This window comes from Sturnira hondurensis, unplaced genomic scaffold, assembly GCF_014824575.4.
Source record: "Sturnira hondurensis isolate 20B ecotype Veracruz unplaced genomic scaffold, ASM1482457v3 Scaffold0024400, whole genome shotgun sequence".
Classification (NCBI taxonomy): Eukaryota; Metazoa; Chordata; class Mammalia; order Chiroptera; family Phyllostomidae; genus Sturnira; species Sturnira hondurensis.
In genome coordinates, this window is record NW_028097031.1 from 5,053,977 (window position 1) to 5,070,040 (window position 16,064).

The following is a 16,064-nucleotide window of genomic DNA, read 5'->3' on the forward strand; positions in this document are numbered from 1 at the left end:
CCCGGGGGCATGCCAGGTGGCGCTCACAGTGCCATGCAGTGCCCCATGTCAGGTTCGGGTGCACGTTGGTTGGTGGACCTTGGGGTCCCCTGTGGCTGTTAGGAATAACACTGCCGTGAACACTTGTGTCCCCGTGTTCATGCAGGCGGGCGTTCCCGTGTCTCCTGGGTGGACTTGGGTGGAAGGCTGGGTCGCCCAGCGGCTCGAGGCTGAACTTGGAGAAACCGCCACGCTGGTTTCCCAAGGGCCTGCGCCCCTTTCCGGCAGCACCGGCAGTGTGGGCGGCTTCCAGCTCTCCGTGCCCGCAGCGCTTGTTCTTGCCCAGGCTGTGCCGTGTGGCCGGCCTGGCGGCTTTCCAGCTCTCCATGGGGTCAGCCGCACTCGGAGCAGAACAGGGGTTCCAACAGGTGTTCTGCCAGGTGTTCCGAATAAGAATTTAGGGACAGCTTTTGGAAGTGCACCCAGTCCTTCCCACCGCCCACTTCCCTGCAGCTGGGACCTTTGTCCCATACGCGTGTCACTTCCTCCTCCTGGGCGCAGGTAACTCCTTCAAGGGCACCTGTTTGCCTTTGCTCACATGCCACTCGGTCACATTTGTTGTCCTCCCAGACTAGACAGTGAGCTTCTTGGGGTCAGGTGTCTCGCCTCCGCTCCTGCACTGATCTGTCTTCACAAAGCAGGCATGTGGCACCCGCTGAGTAGAAGCTTCTTGGCTGGGGGGAGTAGAGTGTGCAGTTCAAGTGTTCGCTTTCCGTGAGTGAACCGACGTGGCCTGTGACATGCAGCTGTGTTCTCAGTGGGTGGGGTCCCTGTGCTTGGCCACCGTGAAGGCTCTTGTCACCGCAGGGAGGCGGACACAGCTGGTCCTGGGGGCTCCCAGAGTCCGCTTAGTGGTGAGCAGGGCTCTCTCTGCCAGACTCGGCAGAGCCGCTCCCTGCCTGCTCCTGCACTGGCCCTGCCTCTGCCCATGGCCACCAGAGGGTCGCCGGGAGCTTGCTTGACCAGTGGTGGGAAAGCTCCAAGGAGAACGTGGTGGGAAGCCACAGAGAGACGTCCGTTGTCCGTTGTCCCTTGTCATCGGAGCTACTCAGGCTGAAGGAGGCCCTTGGAGCTTGGCAGAGGGGCGGGCTAGATACATTGTTGCTGAGACTCTGCGACTCGGGGAGGGTGCGGATGCTGGAGCATCACATTAGTAGGTGGGGCCCAAAGCTGCCGGGGGTGGGGGAGGGTGGGGGGGTGGAGTACAGTTTAGCAAGAATGAGGACGTGCACCCAGAAGGCTGGAGGGAGCCTCAGGTAGTTGTTGAGGCAATACGGACGTAGTGTTGTCTCCCACCCAGTCATCTGTAAGGTCCTTTTACTGAATTTCTTTTAAAGATTGATTTTTAGAGAGAGGAAAAGGGAGGGAGAGAAACATCAATATGTGGCTGCCTCTCGAGTGTCCCCTTCCGTGACCTGGCCCACAACCCAGGCATGTGCCCTGACTCGGAATGGAACTGGCAACCCTTCGGGTGGCAACCTGTGCTTAATCCACTGAGCCACACCAGCCAGCGCTCAAATTTTTAATGAATGAAAACTACAAAGAGTTAACACTTTAGGGGAAAACCTGTCTCTGGTGGCCTCCAGTGAGTGCAGGATAAATTTCACATCCCTTAGTCCTGCCTAAGAAACCTTCCAAACCTGACCCCTTGACGCTCCTCATGTGGGGTGCCCGCACCCCTGTCCCAGCCTCCCCGCCTCTAGGGACAGAGGCCGTAACCCACCACCCCTCCGTCTGCCTCCCGGGGCTTTCCCACCCAGCGGTGCCCTCCTCCCGGCCCTCCTCCCGTGCTCTCTCCGCCTCAGGCAGGAGCCCTGCTCAACAAGAACCAAAGCCCGCTGCCCCGCCTCCTGTCGTTCAGGTGGACGTTGGCACTTCCCTTATGGTCATTACCCTCTTCCCTCATGTCCCACGACTGCGGACACGCGCTCCGCTCCTGTGCACGTCCTGGGAAAGCTCCGTAAGCCCCTGCTGCCCGGCTCCCCGCTGACGCTCTGACAGCGCAGCGTGCGCAGCGGGGCCGTACGCGCCGCCTTTGGTCTCGCTGCAGGGCCGAGGCCCACTGTGTGCTGTGCCCCCACTGAGCCCCTTTGCCCTGTGCACGCCGCAGATCGCACTGGACATCAAGTCGGCGAAGCGAGAGCTCAGGAGGGCGAGGACGGTCCTGCAGATGGACGAGCTCAGGTGCCGCAAGCGCGTCCTCAGGCGGCTGGGGTTCGCCACACCCTCCGACGTCATCGAGGTGAAGGGGCGAGTGGCCTGCGAGGTCAGCAGGTGAGGCCGCCCGGGTGGGCTTCGACCAGGAGGGGGCGCTAGAGAGGGACAGTTTGTAGAAACCTCTGGGTGCATTCACCGGCGCAGACACCACCGGCATTCCGATTCCTCTCCTCCTTTGTTGTCCTGCACGTGGGATTTCTGCTTACTCCTGACCTTGCGGGAGGCAGTTCGGTGTCCTTTTAAACCCAGAGGGGCAGTGGGGTGCGGGCGGCTGGGCAGCCCCTCGACGAGGGCCGCAGGCTGTGGTGCCGCACCAGGAGGGGGGCCTGGCACCCCCTGCTGTTCCCACGCCCTCGGGCTGCGATTTCCCTCTAATAAGGTCGTGCTCGGCCTCCTCTGCTTCGTAGTCGTCGTTCGTGAGGTCGGGTCAGACGGGTCGGAAGGCCCTCGGGGCCAGGCAGAGATGGGTGGGGGCCGCTTCGTGCTGGCGGTGGCCGCAAGTTGAGGGCAGCTCCGCACCCCCACCGACGTGTGTGGCCCAGCGTTTGCCTCTGCGGGCCGTCCCCCGAGAGACACCCACTGGGGGCCCACTGGCTGTGGCTGACGGTGCAGGGCCCGCCATCCCCTTGGGCAGCAGCCCACTCAAGGGAGCATGTGCACTGGAGGGCGTCTGCTCGCTGACGTGTGGGACCCGTTCTCTCCCTGTGGCTGCAGTGCCGACGAGCTGCTCCTGACCGAGATGATGTTCAACGGCCTCTTCAACGACCTGTCGGCGGAGCAGGCGGCCGCCCTGCTCAGCTGCTTCGTGTTCCAGGAGAACGTGAGTGCGCCGCCCGGCACCTCCCTCTCCCTCTCCCATGCCCGCCCGTGATCCGACTCAGGTGCTGCTGTGCTCGGCGTAGACGGGGAAGCATCATTCCCACTGACGCGTCATGGGTAACATGGAGCGGAAGTCAGCGGACGCTGGCACAGACACCCCCTGGTCCCTGTGAGTGTCGCAGCTGCGGCAGCCGGGGCACCAGAATCTCCCCCTCGTGGTGCTTGCACGCGAGGGGGTGGAGGTGATCGTAAAGTAACGGGGTGCACGCAGGTCACATCAGGTGGGTTGAGGGGGGCAGACAGGTTCCTGGGTGGGTGCTGAGTGACGTGCAGGGCCTGCAAGGGGCCTCACTGGCATGAGTGCATGGTGAACCGAGAGGGGAGGGGACACACCGCACCTGCCTGGCAGCGTCAGCAAAGCCCCCACGGAGCGGCTTTGGGGAGGACCAGCGCCTTCTGCTCCAGGGGCTGCGGGCCAGCCCTGCAGCAGCACCCCCCGCTGTCTCCCGTTCTTTAACCTGTGGAGCAGAGAGCTCTGCTTTCCCATCCTTCCTCAAGCCTCGTGTTTGATTGAACAGGAGCGACATGCAGCCTGGCCCGTGATTGTAGCCTGTGTGTAAGGGGGTGGGGTGGGAGATGCAGGTCAAACTGAGTCTCCAAATGCTGGTGCTCTCAGTGAAGGCGCATCTATCCCAACTCACCTACGGCTGCCATTTCAGTGACCTGTGAACACTTTAGGTCCCACACATGCACACAGTCCCCTCTGACAGCGGTTTTGTTTTGTGGAGTAAGTCTGTCCTTGTGGAAATCTGTTCACTAACACTGCCTTTGTCCTAATCACAGCCTACAGGCTCTTGGTCCCTGGCCTTCTCTTCTCCTGGACAGGGCAGAAAGCCAGCCACCCACGTTTGAGCGGCTTGTCCCAGTTCATGTGTGTCGTTAGTGACAGGCCTGAACCCTGACCTGCTGACTGAGAAACTGACATGCTTCCCACTCGTGGGGCGTCACTGTCAGGAACACACACTCAGGTCAAAGGTGTGACTGCCTTGCCCTGGTTGGCGCTCTCCAGTGCCGTGAAAATCGAGGCCGTGTTCTCCGGTGCCCTTCGTCCCAAATACTTGGTTTCTGTATACTGGCAGTGGCCTAGAAGCCAAAGCTGTTTCGAAGCCAAACCACAATGAGACTGTTCACAGTAATTTCGATGGGACCTGACTGTTCTGCACGTCGACACTGCTCACTCTCCCTCGATCCCGTCTGGCCTCAGAGAGCACTGGGGTCGCACGTTCTGCACCTCCAGTGGGGTCATACTCTCCTGTGGAATAGGGTGGAGCGTGGTAATTGAGGGCGAGCACAGTGCATTTTTGCTTTCGTACACTGAGCTGTTCAGAAATAAATGCAAATAATGCCTAAGGTCTATAATCTCACATCAGTGGGTTTCATGAAAACTTTGTCACGTTAAAGCAGCTTGTGCACACGGCACTTTCAGCGTGGGTTTCGCCTCTGACCTCCTTTTCTTTACAGTCTAGCGAGATGCCCAAATTGACAGAGCAGTTAGCAGGCCCACTTCGTCAAATGCAGGTGAGGTTTTTCTTAAACCGCGTGTTTTCTGAGTAGCCTATTGTAAACTAAACGTTTTTGACTGTCTGCTTATGCTGTTTATCGCTCACCAGGGACAGCCCCCTTCAGGGTCAAAGACGTTGGGGGGGAGTGGCATTCCACACCACTCAGGGCTGCTCTCAGCACGTCATTTGTGAGTCCTGTGTGCAGGACTCAGCCGCCTTCCCACCGCGCAGCACGCTGTGTGCAGCTGCCCTGGTGTGGACGGGCCATCCAGCCGCCCGGCGCCTGCCGTTCCCTCAGGGTTGAGGGCCGTGTCTTGAGTGTCACTGTTCTCTTAAAGTGAAGTGACTCTTGTCTCCTCGTTCAGTAGTGTACACAAAGGCCAGGAAGGTCAACCTTCGACATTTCAGGAACGAGAAGGGATTCGTAGAAACAGGCCCCTTGGTGGAATGTCAAGAGTCCCTTGATATTGCTAAGAAGTTTAAATCTCCAGACCACGGAGGTCTCTGTGCTTTTGACCTCCTAGATTACCAAGGAGAGGAGGATGACCCTGAGTGTCCCACTGGGGAAAAACGCCATCTGTCCGAGTTGGGGGGAAGCCCTGTGCCGCCGCAGGGTGCGCGTCTCCCCCAACCCGGGGCGTCACCAGTCCAGTTTGTCAGTGAGACCGCGGGCGGGGCCGGCCCCCGTGCCGCTCTGGAAGGGCTGCCCTGCCCTTTTGCACCTTTTCTGGTTTTGGTGGGAAAGGTGCAGCCGCCAGGAGAGCCTGGCGTGGACCTGCTTTCCGTGGCCAACCACTCCCGTGTGGTGGGAAGGTGCCACGTAGGACGGGCCCGTGGCTGCTTCCGAGCGGGGAGTCCAGATGGCAGGCGCGTTGCCAGCTGAGGAGAAGGGGCCTGAGGGTGCTGGCTTTGGAACTCCAGGGGACAGTGATGTGGCAGCTCAGCAAGAGGAGTGTCCCCTTTTGTCTTCAAAGGAATGTGCTAAACGAATTGCGAAAGTCTCAGCAGAGGCCAAACTGGAGATTGACGAGGAGACGTACCTGAGCTCCTTCAAACCTCACCTGATGGACGTAGTGCACACCTGGGCGACCGGGGCGACGTTCGCCCACATCTGCAAGATGACCGACGTCTTTGAGGGTAGGCTGGACTCCGGGTGCGCGTTGCTTTAACGGAGTGTGAGGCACACAGTCCTTTTAATTTGGGGGAAAATGAAATCCTGTGCCTGTGTAGATCGAATATGTTCCCCACATTCCTCTGTGCTATTTAATGAGCGTCGTCCACTCGTTCCAAATTCCTCTGGAAGCTCTTCTCACGGATCGCAGACTGGATGGGGGGCCTGCTCAGTCGTGGGGGTGCTTTACTCTCTCTGGTTTCGCTCTCCTCGTGCTCATGTGGCGGCCTGCTGTGTGGTCCACGGAGACAGTGGGCGGAAAGGGCCGCTGTCGTTGCCTCTCCGAGAAGTTGCACCACGTCATAACACACAGTGCTTCGCAAGGAAGTTCGGTTTGAGAAAAGTCAGGGGCAGCAGCCCTGGGGATCCAAGACCCCCTGCGAGATTGACTCTGTGGGGGACGGCTCTGTCCCCTGAGCCTGAGCGGCACAGTGGGTATGGTCTGGGACACCTGGAACTGCACAGAGGACCAGCATGGTCGCTGCTCGGAAGGCCATGCTGCCCGCCACTTCCCTGGGGCCGTCTCTGCCCCGCTGGTTGTGAGTGCAGGGTAGTGGTGCTATTGTCCCCTGGGGTGGCAAGGGTCAGGCGGCAGAGAACCTACGTGGAGACTGCGGCTCTCCCCCGAGTGCGGGCCCGGAAGGTGCTGGGCCTCGCCCATGTTCTGTGACCGGGACGGGTGCAGCCCAGCCCCCCTTTGCCCGACACCGGGGACCAGCATCGACTCCGCCCTCTTCCAACCACGAGGAGGCCCTCCTGCTGCCTGTGCGCAGGGGCGTCCCTCTCAGCCCAAGCATTTGGTTGGGTTCGGTGTCATTTGTCTCTGTCCTGCTGTGATTTTTGCTGTGGACACCCCACGAGGAAGCTTGGCTGCTGGGAGCTGAGTGGCATTGATGGAGGTGGGCGGGGGCCTTGCCTGGGACCCCGAGGGCCTTGTGCCAGCGGGAGGGCTCTTGTCTTGTAGGGCTGAGCGTAGCCAGAGTCAAGCTTCTCATCTCAGGACACAACTCCGGGCTAGGGAGAGCATGTCTCCATGCCGACTGCCCTGGGTGCTGTTCGTCTCAGGAGGGGGCCGGGGATGGTCAGGGAGTGGGGAAGGGCCTGAGTGCAGGTTGGGAGGAGCTGCCCCTCCTCCCTCCCCCCTACCCCCAACTTTCACCCCCCCACCCCCCACTCCTGGAACTGCTGCTCAGGCCTTCGAACCAGGTCTGAACCAGGGCTGAACCAGGTGAGCGTCCCATGCCCAGGATACATCCGTGTCCTTGTGAGGTGGTATCTTCCCCTTCTGTCCCTTGAGGTGACCTCGTGCCAGCCATCTCCGTGACCAGGCTCCTCCCCCGACGGCGTCTTTGTGTTCCCAGTGCCTTGGCCCAGGCCTTTCTCCATGTCCTGGACCCAGGTGGCCCCCCTGCTCTGGGCTGACCGACAGGGAGCCGGCTGTGCCTGCTCCATGAGTCCCATCTCTCACCGACCCCCCAGCGCATCCCATGTTGCAGGGGAAATGCGGCCCTCGCACTGTGCTGCAGCGGGTGCATTGCAGGAACCAGACGCCCGCAGGCGAACAACTCCCGTGCAGGCGTGAATTCACAGGCGCCCCGCCAGGTCTCGCTGACGCTCTGCTGTGTGTCAGCATCCTGGGCACAGACCCGAGGGCCATGAGCACTCATCAGCTCAGGGCCCACGGAGGGTGGGGCTGGCTCCCCTTCCCTGCTGCCCCCTCGGGGGTGCAGTGGGGAGAAAGCCCTGATGATCAGCTGTTTAGCTGACAGAGGGGACCTGTTGTTCCCCTGCTGGAAAACCCGTGTCAGGACAGCGCCCAGGTGCCCAGTTAGCCCTGCGCTCGGGGCCCCGACCAGGCGGCTTGTCAGGCCTTCCCGCGTTTCCTGTCCTGTGGCCCACCGGCCTGTGCCCTGTGTTCCTCTCAGGCCGGCTGCTCCTTGGGCTCTGTGGGAGGGGTCCCAGCAGGGAGCCTCCTGCCCAAGCCCGCCTCCCACGCCCTGTCCCCTCCCCCACAGGCAGCATCATCCGCTGTATGCGGCGCCTGGAGGAGCTGCTGCGGCAGATGTGCCAGGCGGCCAAAGCCATCGGGAACACGGAGCTGGAGAACAAGTTCGCCGAAGGTGGGTGCCCGCTTGCTCCCCCTCTGCAGGTGCACGGCCTGGCTCCGACCCCCAGAGGCCTGTGGGTGACACTTAGACCTTCTACGTGTATTCTCCAAATACAGGGTCCTGCAGAAGGCAGGCCTGCTTGAGGGTGGTTGGTTGGGCAGTAACGTGGGTGTAGTAATTTGTAGTTTTAATTTGAACGTTTCACCTAAAATGTCAGATGGTGGGCTTGAGTGGGGTATTGTCACATTACAGAATCACACGCTTGTGATTTTGTCATAAAAGGGGGTGTCATTGGGGCCAGACTCTGTACTTAGCATGTACTTCCTACGTGCCAGGCACTGTTTCAAGGACGTGGGGACACAGCAGTGGGGAGAAAGCCACAAAGCCCTGGGGGCTGGGGGGCCCTGCGTGCTAGCTGGGAGACGGAGGGGCAGGGTGTGCGGGGACAAGTCAGCCGTCATGATGTGTGGATCAGGTGGTGGCTTCACAGGGACAGGCGAGGAGGGTGGGTGGCAGGACTGGCACAGCTAAGCCAGGCAGCCCAGGCGCCTCACCCGGCGGCCTTTTGCCCTCCCCTGTGCCTAGTGCCCGGGAAGACGCAAGAGGCCGTGTGACGGGGCACAGGGGGGGAGAAGGCCAGCTCAGCGTCCTTCTGCTGTGGCTGCAGGCGTGGTGCCATGCGCTGCTCTGGACAGCTGGACCCCAGGGTGGTCACGGGAGAGAATGGGCCTGTGGGTGGGCTCGTACCCCCGTGTTGGCCCAGCTGCAGGTCAGAGCCCCAGTGGCTCCTGAGAGGAAATGCTGCAGACAGTGGCCTGTGCTGCACCCCCAAGGGAGGCAGGCCTCGCCACCCAGACTCCCAGCAGTGACCCGTGTCTCTGCCCTGCCTTGGTCCTGAGGGCCCTCACCTGGGAACTGGAGCCGCAGCACCTGCAGGCTGGAAATGCGTGCTTCTGGGCCAGTCCTTGGACAGCCCAGCCCCCCTCCGAATGACTGTGTGGGAGCAGACGTCACCCTCACCCGTGCACGTGCGCACAGTGGGGTCCCAGACATCACCCTCACCCGTGCACGTGCGCACAGTGGGGTCCCAGACATCACCCTCACCCGTGCACGTGCGCACAGTGGGGTCACACTGTGAGGCAGGGTCAGGTGGTCTCCCCTGTGTGTGTTTGCAGGGGGTAGGGGTGCCATCCTCAACACTCCAGGAGCGGGAACCACATTTGTGTGGTTTTGAGAGGGGAAACAGAACCGTATTTTTTCTCCTCAGGAATCACCAAAATCAAGAGAGACATCGTGTTTGCTGCCAGCCTCTACCTGTAGCCGCAGCGGGGGACTCGCGTGCTGAGAGTGGTGGGTGCGGTGGGGGCCTCAGGCGTGGAATGTGGCGTGTGCGCAAATCAAGAGTCATTATGCACACGTGTGTACATAAGCATTACATTTTTAATAAAAATGTACAGTGGGGCGTTGTTTTAGTGAAAGGCTTGAAGTTTCTTGGTGAACTGAGCGCGGTCAGAGCCCCCGTCGGGCGGCTGTGCACGCAGGTGCAGTGAGCGGCAGGTGCGGTGGCAGCGTCCCCACAGGCCCGCGACAGAGGCGTCCCCGGCCCAGGGTGTCCTCTGGAGGCCGGCGGCCTCACGGCTGCTGCGTGGTCCTGTAGTGGTTCCCCGCGGGGGGCGTCTCATGCAGCGTGGTGTGTGAGTCCTCCTCTTTCCTATCCCTCAAAGCGGAATTCCTCTCCTTGAAGAAGTCGGACACGTACACGACCTGCAAGGGGCAGGTGGCACTCAGAGTGGGGCCCTGAAATGCGCATGAGAGCCCCGACCGCCGCAGTGAGCGGGGTGGGGCGGCAACAGCCAACCCGCTGGCAGGGGCTCCTCGCCCGTGGGGGCTGTGCTTCGCGCAAACCCGGTTTTCACCCAGAACCTCCCGGCCTGAGGCGGAGCCCTCCCACTCGCCGCGTGCGCGTCCGCTGCCCGGCTACTGCCTTGTCGGGAGGGGTCCCCTGCCCGGCACTGTCTGTCCCCACACGACTGCGGCCGCGGGCCTCCTGGCCTGGCACCAGCCATGGGGCCCCAGGCCCTGCCTTGGCTGTTTCCCGCACGGGTGAACTGGGTCCTACGCACCGGCCCACGGGTCCGGTCGCGCCCAGGAACGGCCGCGCCCGCGTACTTACGACCAGCACGGCCACCAGCGCCCCCTGGAGGAGGCCGGTCAGCACGTCGCTCCAGTGGTGCTTGTAGTCCGACACGCGTGAGAGGCCCACGTAGATGGCTGTGGCGACGAGCCCGAACTGCAGCGTGGGGCGCAGTAGCCGCGCCCAGTCCGCCTTCATCCTGGCCTGCAGGTAGAGCTGCCGGGGGAGGGAGGGGGTTCAGCCCGCGTCCGGGAGCCGCGTCCGAGAGCAGCCACTCCGTAAGGGCCGCCCGGCCGGGGCCTGCGCGGACCATGGTGCTCACCCCGATGCCCAGAAATCCGTCCTTGCCAAGGAGCGCGATGAAACGACGACCCAAAACCCCGCTGCCCCGCGACTCCCGTTCACTCCACCTGCGGCACTTGCACTTTCCAGGACTTCGGGGGCAGCTCCGCCCCTGCCACCTGCCCTGCCACCTGCACACGATTCCCATTGAGAAGCAGACTCCCATTCGAAGGCGGCCCTGTGGTCAGCCCGAAGACCGGGGACCACACCCGCTTCATGCCCTCACCCCTGACCCCGGGGCGTTCCACCAGCCCCGCCAGTCCTCGGGACAGCAGACTAAGAACAGTCTGACGCACGTAAATCCCACCCCAGCCCAGCACGCTCTGCCTGCAGCAGCGGCCACGCCCTCGCCGGTTCTGTCACTGTCCTCACGGGCCCCAGCCCCCAGAACGTCCCCTCCCTGCGTCCACACTTGGCCTGTGCAGCCCTGGAGCTGTGGGGAGGGAGGACTTCGGTCATGGTCCTGTGTGCGCCGCTTAGCAAATCTGGACTCATTAAAAACCTCTGGCCTAGTGTCTACCCAGAAAGGCATCCTTTTACCCCCACGCAGAAACTCGGCGTGTGAGGGGCGGCCCCTCAGGACTGCAGTCCTCAGGAAGTCGTCCCGCCTGTGCCCACGCGCCCTGCTGACTCGGAGCAGGCCAACGCCCTCCCTCCTCTGGGCCTCTCCTCGGGGGTGGCCTCCAGCCCCAGCGAGCACTTCAGGGCAGAGGCAGCCAGCTGTGAGGAGCGCCCCCGCCCCGTGAGCCGAGGTGGGTGGTCAGCGGGGTGAGGGCTCCTGGCACTTTGGAGAGCCCCCTCTTCTGTTCGTTGAGGCTACAAAATTGAACTGAGAGGCTGGTCTCTGGCGTCTGGCCACTGAAGCCAAGCAGACAGCAGGCCCCGCCCAGGAACCCAGGTGTCGTGGCTGGACCAGAGGCTCTGCTCCAGGTGTTGTAGGGAGGGCACTTCCTCGAGCTGCCCCAACCCTGGCGACCTCCCTGCCTTTTCATCGAACAGAGGCAAGGGTCCCCGAGACTATGGGGACAACGTCGCAGGACTTGGAGAGGCGCAGGCATCTTGCTGAGGTGGGCACTGCACCCATCGCCGCCACGGACGCAACGAGGCAAGAAAACACGGCCTGGCTCCCTGTGCTGTGCCCTGGCCTGCAGGGAGCCCGGGATGGGGCTACCTAGTCCTCGTGTGGGATTCCGAAGTCCCCGTGGCCTCCCGCAGACTCGGGCAGCCTGCAGGCGTGTGGTAGGAGTCTTCTGCCCCAGTGTGTTCCTGAACGTGCTGCGAGGACGAGCGTCGGCCTGTGGGGCAGCCGTCACGGGTGCTCCCGGGCACTTCGGGTGAGATGCGTCCCTGCCCAGGCGGGCCCAGAGCCCTGGCACCGCCTGCAATGGCGGTCCTCGGCCCCCGGGGGCGGGGCCTGGGCTCCCCAGGAGCCTGTGCCCTGCTCCCCGGGCCAGAAAGCTCCGTGTAGCTCTGCCAAGGCCGGGCGCCCTGGCAGCCCTGGGGCCCCTGCCCTCCTGCCCTGCACAGAGCCTTCCACACCGGTGACCCCGAGGAGGGAGGCCCCGAGCTTCCTGAGCTCAGGCCACCCCTCCCGTGTCACCAGCCCCCACCCTTCCCCCACAGAGCGCCCCCATCTCTGTGGGGCCCACGCCCTCCTGCAGCGGGCCTCCGAGCGCCTGCCTCCGGCTCCTTTCCCACTCCAGGGCCTGAGAACATGTAAACCCTGCTGCTCGCCCTCTGTGAGGGGAGGCTGTGCTCCCTCCGGGGCCCTGGCTGTGGCTTGGGGCCCGACCTCTGGGCCCTTCTGCTACCACCCATCGGAGGCTCTATCACCCCTGGTGATACAGCCTCCGGCTCTACCTGCAGGCCAGGATGAAGGCGGATGAACCTGTCCCCAAATGACACGTGAGGCTCCATGCACCGAGAAGCCTCCAACTCGGTTGCACCAACAGCCGCAGAGCAGGCTCTGCCGGCCGAGAGCCAGAAGGACAGTGCGGGGCTGACAGTCACCAGCTGTGAGGAGGGCACATCTGAGACCGTGATTCTTCAGATGTGAAGCCGGTGGGTCCACGTCACATCAGCCCCATTCCCCTTGCAGAGATGGGCAGCCCCCACCCTGCCTCAGTCTCCGTGGGGGCCCAGGGATCGGCATGGCCAGTGAGGGCCCAGGGACAGGAGCCTGGGAGACAGGGGCAGTGCCCCTGGGACAGGGTAGCCACGCCCCTCCTCTCCTCTGTGGTCAAGCACCGACCTCAGACTCTGAGTCCCTGGAGAACAAGGACCAGACAGAGTGAGGGACAGGCCAGCGGAGCTGCCTGGTGAGGTCTGGCTCAGACAGAGCCACGTGGGGCAGCCACAAACTGGTCTGGGACGCATCGCCTGACATTCAAGGCTCAGCAACTGCAGGCCTTTCCCAGCTCCCCCAGCCCCCGCCACGCACCAGCAGAAGCCCGTGGGGCCCCCTCAGGAGAGACAGCTGGCTCTCCCATTGGGATCTGGGGCCCGGGGGCCGGAGCGGCCGGCGCAGGGCAGTCAGGCCCCTGCAGGTCAGCACACCTCCCACAGCCCAGCTGCAGCCTCGCGGGGGCTGTGTCTCTAGGAGGCGGCTCCAGGTGCCGCCGGCTGGGTCCTCGCAGGGCAAGACGAACATGGGGCGAGCGCTGGCCATTTCCAGCAACCGCAAAGCAGCCAAACCAGCTCCTTATGCTGGTTCTGGCTCAGGCCTGACTTCTACGCCTGCAGCTTCTAGGCTCTTGTAACTTCTGGGATTTGGTTTTCCAAATAAAAGCAAGATTCTGATAAAACTGACTTTAAATTCTGTCCAATGAGACCTAATTGATTCCCAGCAGTCTCTTCTGCCTATTCCACATGGTGGGCTTCTGAGCATCACTCGCTCAGTGGTTAGTGTGATCCAACGCGGTGGGGGGGACCCGGAAACGACAAAGTTAGACAAAACACAGCCACATAAAACTCCACCTAAAAGGTGAGACAAAAATCGTAGCCCGTCTGTTTCCAGGCCTCGCCACCCGCTCTGATCGCCTCACACAGCGTGAGGACATGCGATGGAGTGGGGTCGGGCCCTGTGGCCCCCGCGTGGGCCCCGATGCCAGCCCCCCCGTCCCTCTAGCCACACTCATCCCTCGTTCTGCACACATGGCCTGGCAGCCCTCAGGGTCGTAGGGACAGCTGGAGCTGGACCTGGGGCAGCCCCCAGGCCCCCGGGGGACACCTGACCGGTCCCACCACGCGCGTCTGAGGCAGCAGAGAGAAACAGAACCTGCACGATGAGAAGCTCAGCAGCTGCCTGCGCGTCCAATAAGCCAGAGGCCTCTCCCACAGCCCAGGGAGGACGCGGCCCCACGGAACACGTGCAGAGAGGACTCTGTTCCCCTGCCTGGGTCTTAGGTGGGACTTGGGGGCGCCTCGCAAGCTGCCTCGCACCCCCGGGGGACAGGCGCGTGCAGGCACTGCGAGCACTGGCCCAGGGAAGGCTTCCCACGGAGGGGCTGCCTGTCTGCCCCGGCCCCCACTCTGCCACTGCCCCCACCCCCCGCGGGCCCGGGGGCAGCCCCTCAGGGAAGGACACAGGACGCTGAATCAGTCCAGCCTGGCTTGGCAGACACGGGTGTCCCTTCTCCCCTGTGCCTGCCTGCACGGTGGCAGGCCCAGCGACCGAGCCTCGAAGCTGACGGGGCGGGGGCGAGGACCGAGAGGCGAGCATGCAGCCCCCACCCCCCACCGCACCAGTCAGTACTCACCGCCACGAAGAGCAGGCTGTACATGGAGAAGGAGGAGTGGCCCGAGTAGAAGGACAACCTGGGGGACAGAGGAGAGGCGTCTTGAACTGCACTGGTCTCGGCTCCCCGTCCCGCAGCGGGGGCGGCAGGGCTGTGGGATGGGCGTGCACTGGGGTGGTGGGCGCTGTGCGAGCTGCTGGGGTGGGCCACAAGTCACCGTGTGCGTGCGGCACTACACACTCAGCTGTAGCCAGCACAGACGGCCTGGCCGCATCACACACGCGTGTGTGGTCGCGACTTCAGGGCTGGTTCCCACCCGCCGATGTCCCCCAGCAACAACTCCTCTGGAACACTCGGGAGTGGACCGCTTTTTAAAAGGTAAGTTAATTCTAAGAACGTGACACAGTGACGTCCTGGCATTCCCGACAGGTGCACATCTCTGCTTTGACTCGCCCTATCGAGCGCTTTTGTACGACACGTTTCAAAATCGTGCATGACGCTCCTGTCCCAGGTGAGTCATCTCTCCCGGCCTCGTGGTCCTCAAACACCTGCCACACCCCCACCTAAAAGTGGCAAAATGCTCGCAAACCCAGTGCCGCAGCAAACTTCGGAAACGAAACGGGCGGGCTCCCCGGCTCCCGAGACTAGACTCCTCACAGGCGAGAGTCCCGAGTGCCCGAGCGTGTGCTCTGGTGTCAGCGAGTGCGGCGCAGGGGCCAGGCTGCCCCAGTGAGAACCCGCAGGAGAAGGAAACGGCCGTGACCCTCAGAGACCTCGGACCAGCACACCCTGCAGGCTCTGCAAGCGGGTGGGGGGTGGGGGAGCCAGAGAATCCAAACTGACCAGACGGACTTGGAGAAGGACCAGGGAGATCTTTGGTAGCTGGTGCCTGTGTTGTAACTTGAATGTAAAAGACGAACACAGCGAAGGGAGAACGAAATGGAAGGTAAACCTGAAGAGACCAAGGGTACAAATGCAAAAGAAAGGCTAAGACGCGTGGACGGGCAGAATGAAACCACGTGCACCTTCCATCAGAGCCAAGCAAAGGCCACGCGACAGAAGGCACAGAGTCCAGGATGCAATGGTGGAGGCCTGTCGGGAACGTGTGACGTGTGCGGCGGCCTCAGACGAGCAGCCAGCACCTCCGGGACTGCTCAGAGACGCTGGCCGGGCCTGCCCGGCCCATTGGTCAAAACCCCGGGGCTGAGGCCTGGCGCCGAGATGCGTTTCAGCGAGCCCTCCCCATAAATCCCGTGAGGCTCAAATGAGAGCCCCACCAACAACTGGTGTCAGAGCTGACAGGACGTGGCAGGAGGTGCTGGCTCTGAAGTCACCTTTGTTCTAACTGCACTTACAGGGCCTGTCCTTTCGCATCGCGAAGGGTCCCCGAGCCCCGCCCGCCCTTGCACCCTGCACGTGGACACGTCCGCGCAGCCCCGGGGCTGACGGAGATGCACAGCAGGGCCAGCTCTGGGCCAAGCGGGAGGCACCGGCCTGTGCACGGGCAGGCCTGGCGGGGCCCAGGGCCACAGCCAGCGGCCGGGTGCGAGCAGGTTCAGGCTGCTGCAGAGACGCCCTCAACTCGTGTCTGCCTGCGAGTGAGTTGCATTAAAGAGAGAAAGGAAAGGGTACCTTTACTACGATGAAACATTTTTTTAAATACTGGAATAAACCAGAAATCAACTTAAAGAGGAAAACATTTCTTGCCTTCAACCAAACACACTGCAGTTAAACACCCGAGTGCAGAGCTGCCGTAACCCAAGAAGAAACAGCTTTGCATTGAACACCGGACTGGTTTGGCCCCGAGACCAGTGCCTGCCACTGATCGGGAACATGGATTCACGCCCAAACCAATGTCACCGAAACAAAAGCCAGAAAAAGGGGCGCGCAAGTCTCTCAAAGGTGCCACAGGTGCTACACCGTACGGTCCCAGGC

The 16,064-nt window shown here is 62.5% G+C and overlaps 2 protein-coding genes across 3 annotated transcripts in view; one reads left to right on the forward strand and one right to left on the reverse strand.

Moving 5' to 3' along the window:
- MTREX (Mtr4 exosome RNA helicase) overlaps positions 1-9,386 on the forward strand; it is a 46,088-nt gene extending 36,702 nt beyond the window's left edge. The window contains exons 23-28 of the mRNA XM_037038545.1: positions 2,150-2,313; positions 2,971-3,076; positions 4,597-4,653; positions 5,612-5,774; positions 7,824-7,928; positions 9,184-9,386. Of these exons, the coding sequence (XP_036894440.1) occupies positions 2,150-2,313; positions 2,971-3,076; positions 4,597-4,653; positions 5,612-5,774; positions 7,824-7,928; positions 9,184-9,236 (648 nt within the window). The 3' untranslated portion in view covers positions 9,237-9,386. The remainder of the gene's footprint in view (positions 1-2,149; positions 2,314-2,970; positions 3,077-4,596; positions 4,654-5,611; positions 5,775-7,823; positions 7,929-9,183) is intronic.
- PLPP1 (phospholipid phosphatase 1) overlaps positions 9,337-16,064 on the reverse strand; it is a 50,986-nt gene continuing 44,258 nt past the window's right edge. For both annotated transcript variants that reach the window (XM_037038546.1, XM_037038547.1), the window contains exons 4-6: positions 14,151-14,208; positions 10,090-10,266; positions 9,337-9,680 (exon numbers count right to left, since the gene is read on the reverse strand). In XM_037038546.1, the coding sequence (XP_036894441.1) occupies positions 9,549-9,680; positions 10,090-10,266; positions 14,151-14,208 (367 nt within the window). In that variant the 3' untranslated portion in view covers positions 9,337-9,548. The remainder of the gene's footprint in view (positions 9,681-10,089; positions 10,267-14,150; positions 14,209-16,064) is intronic.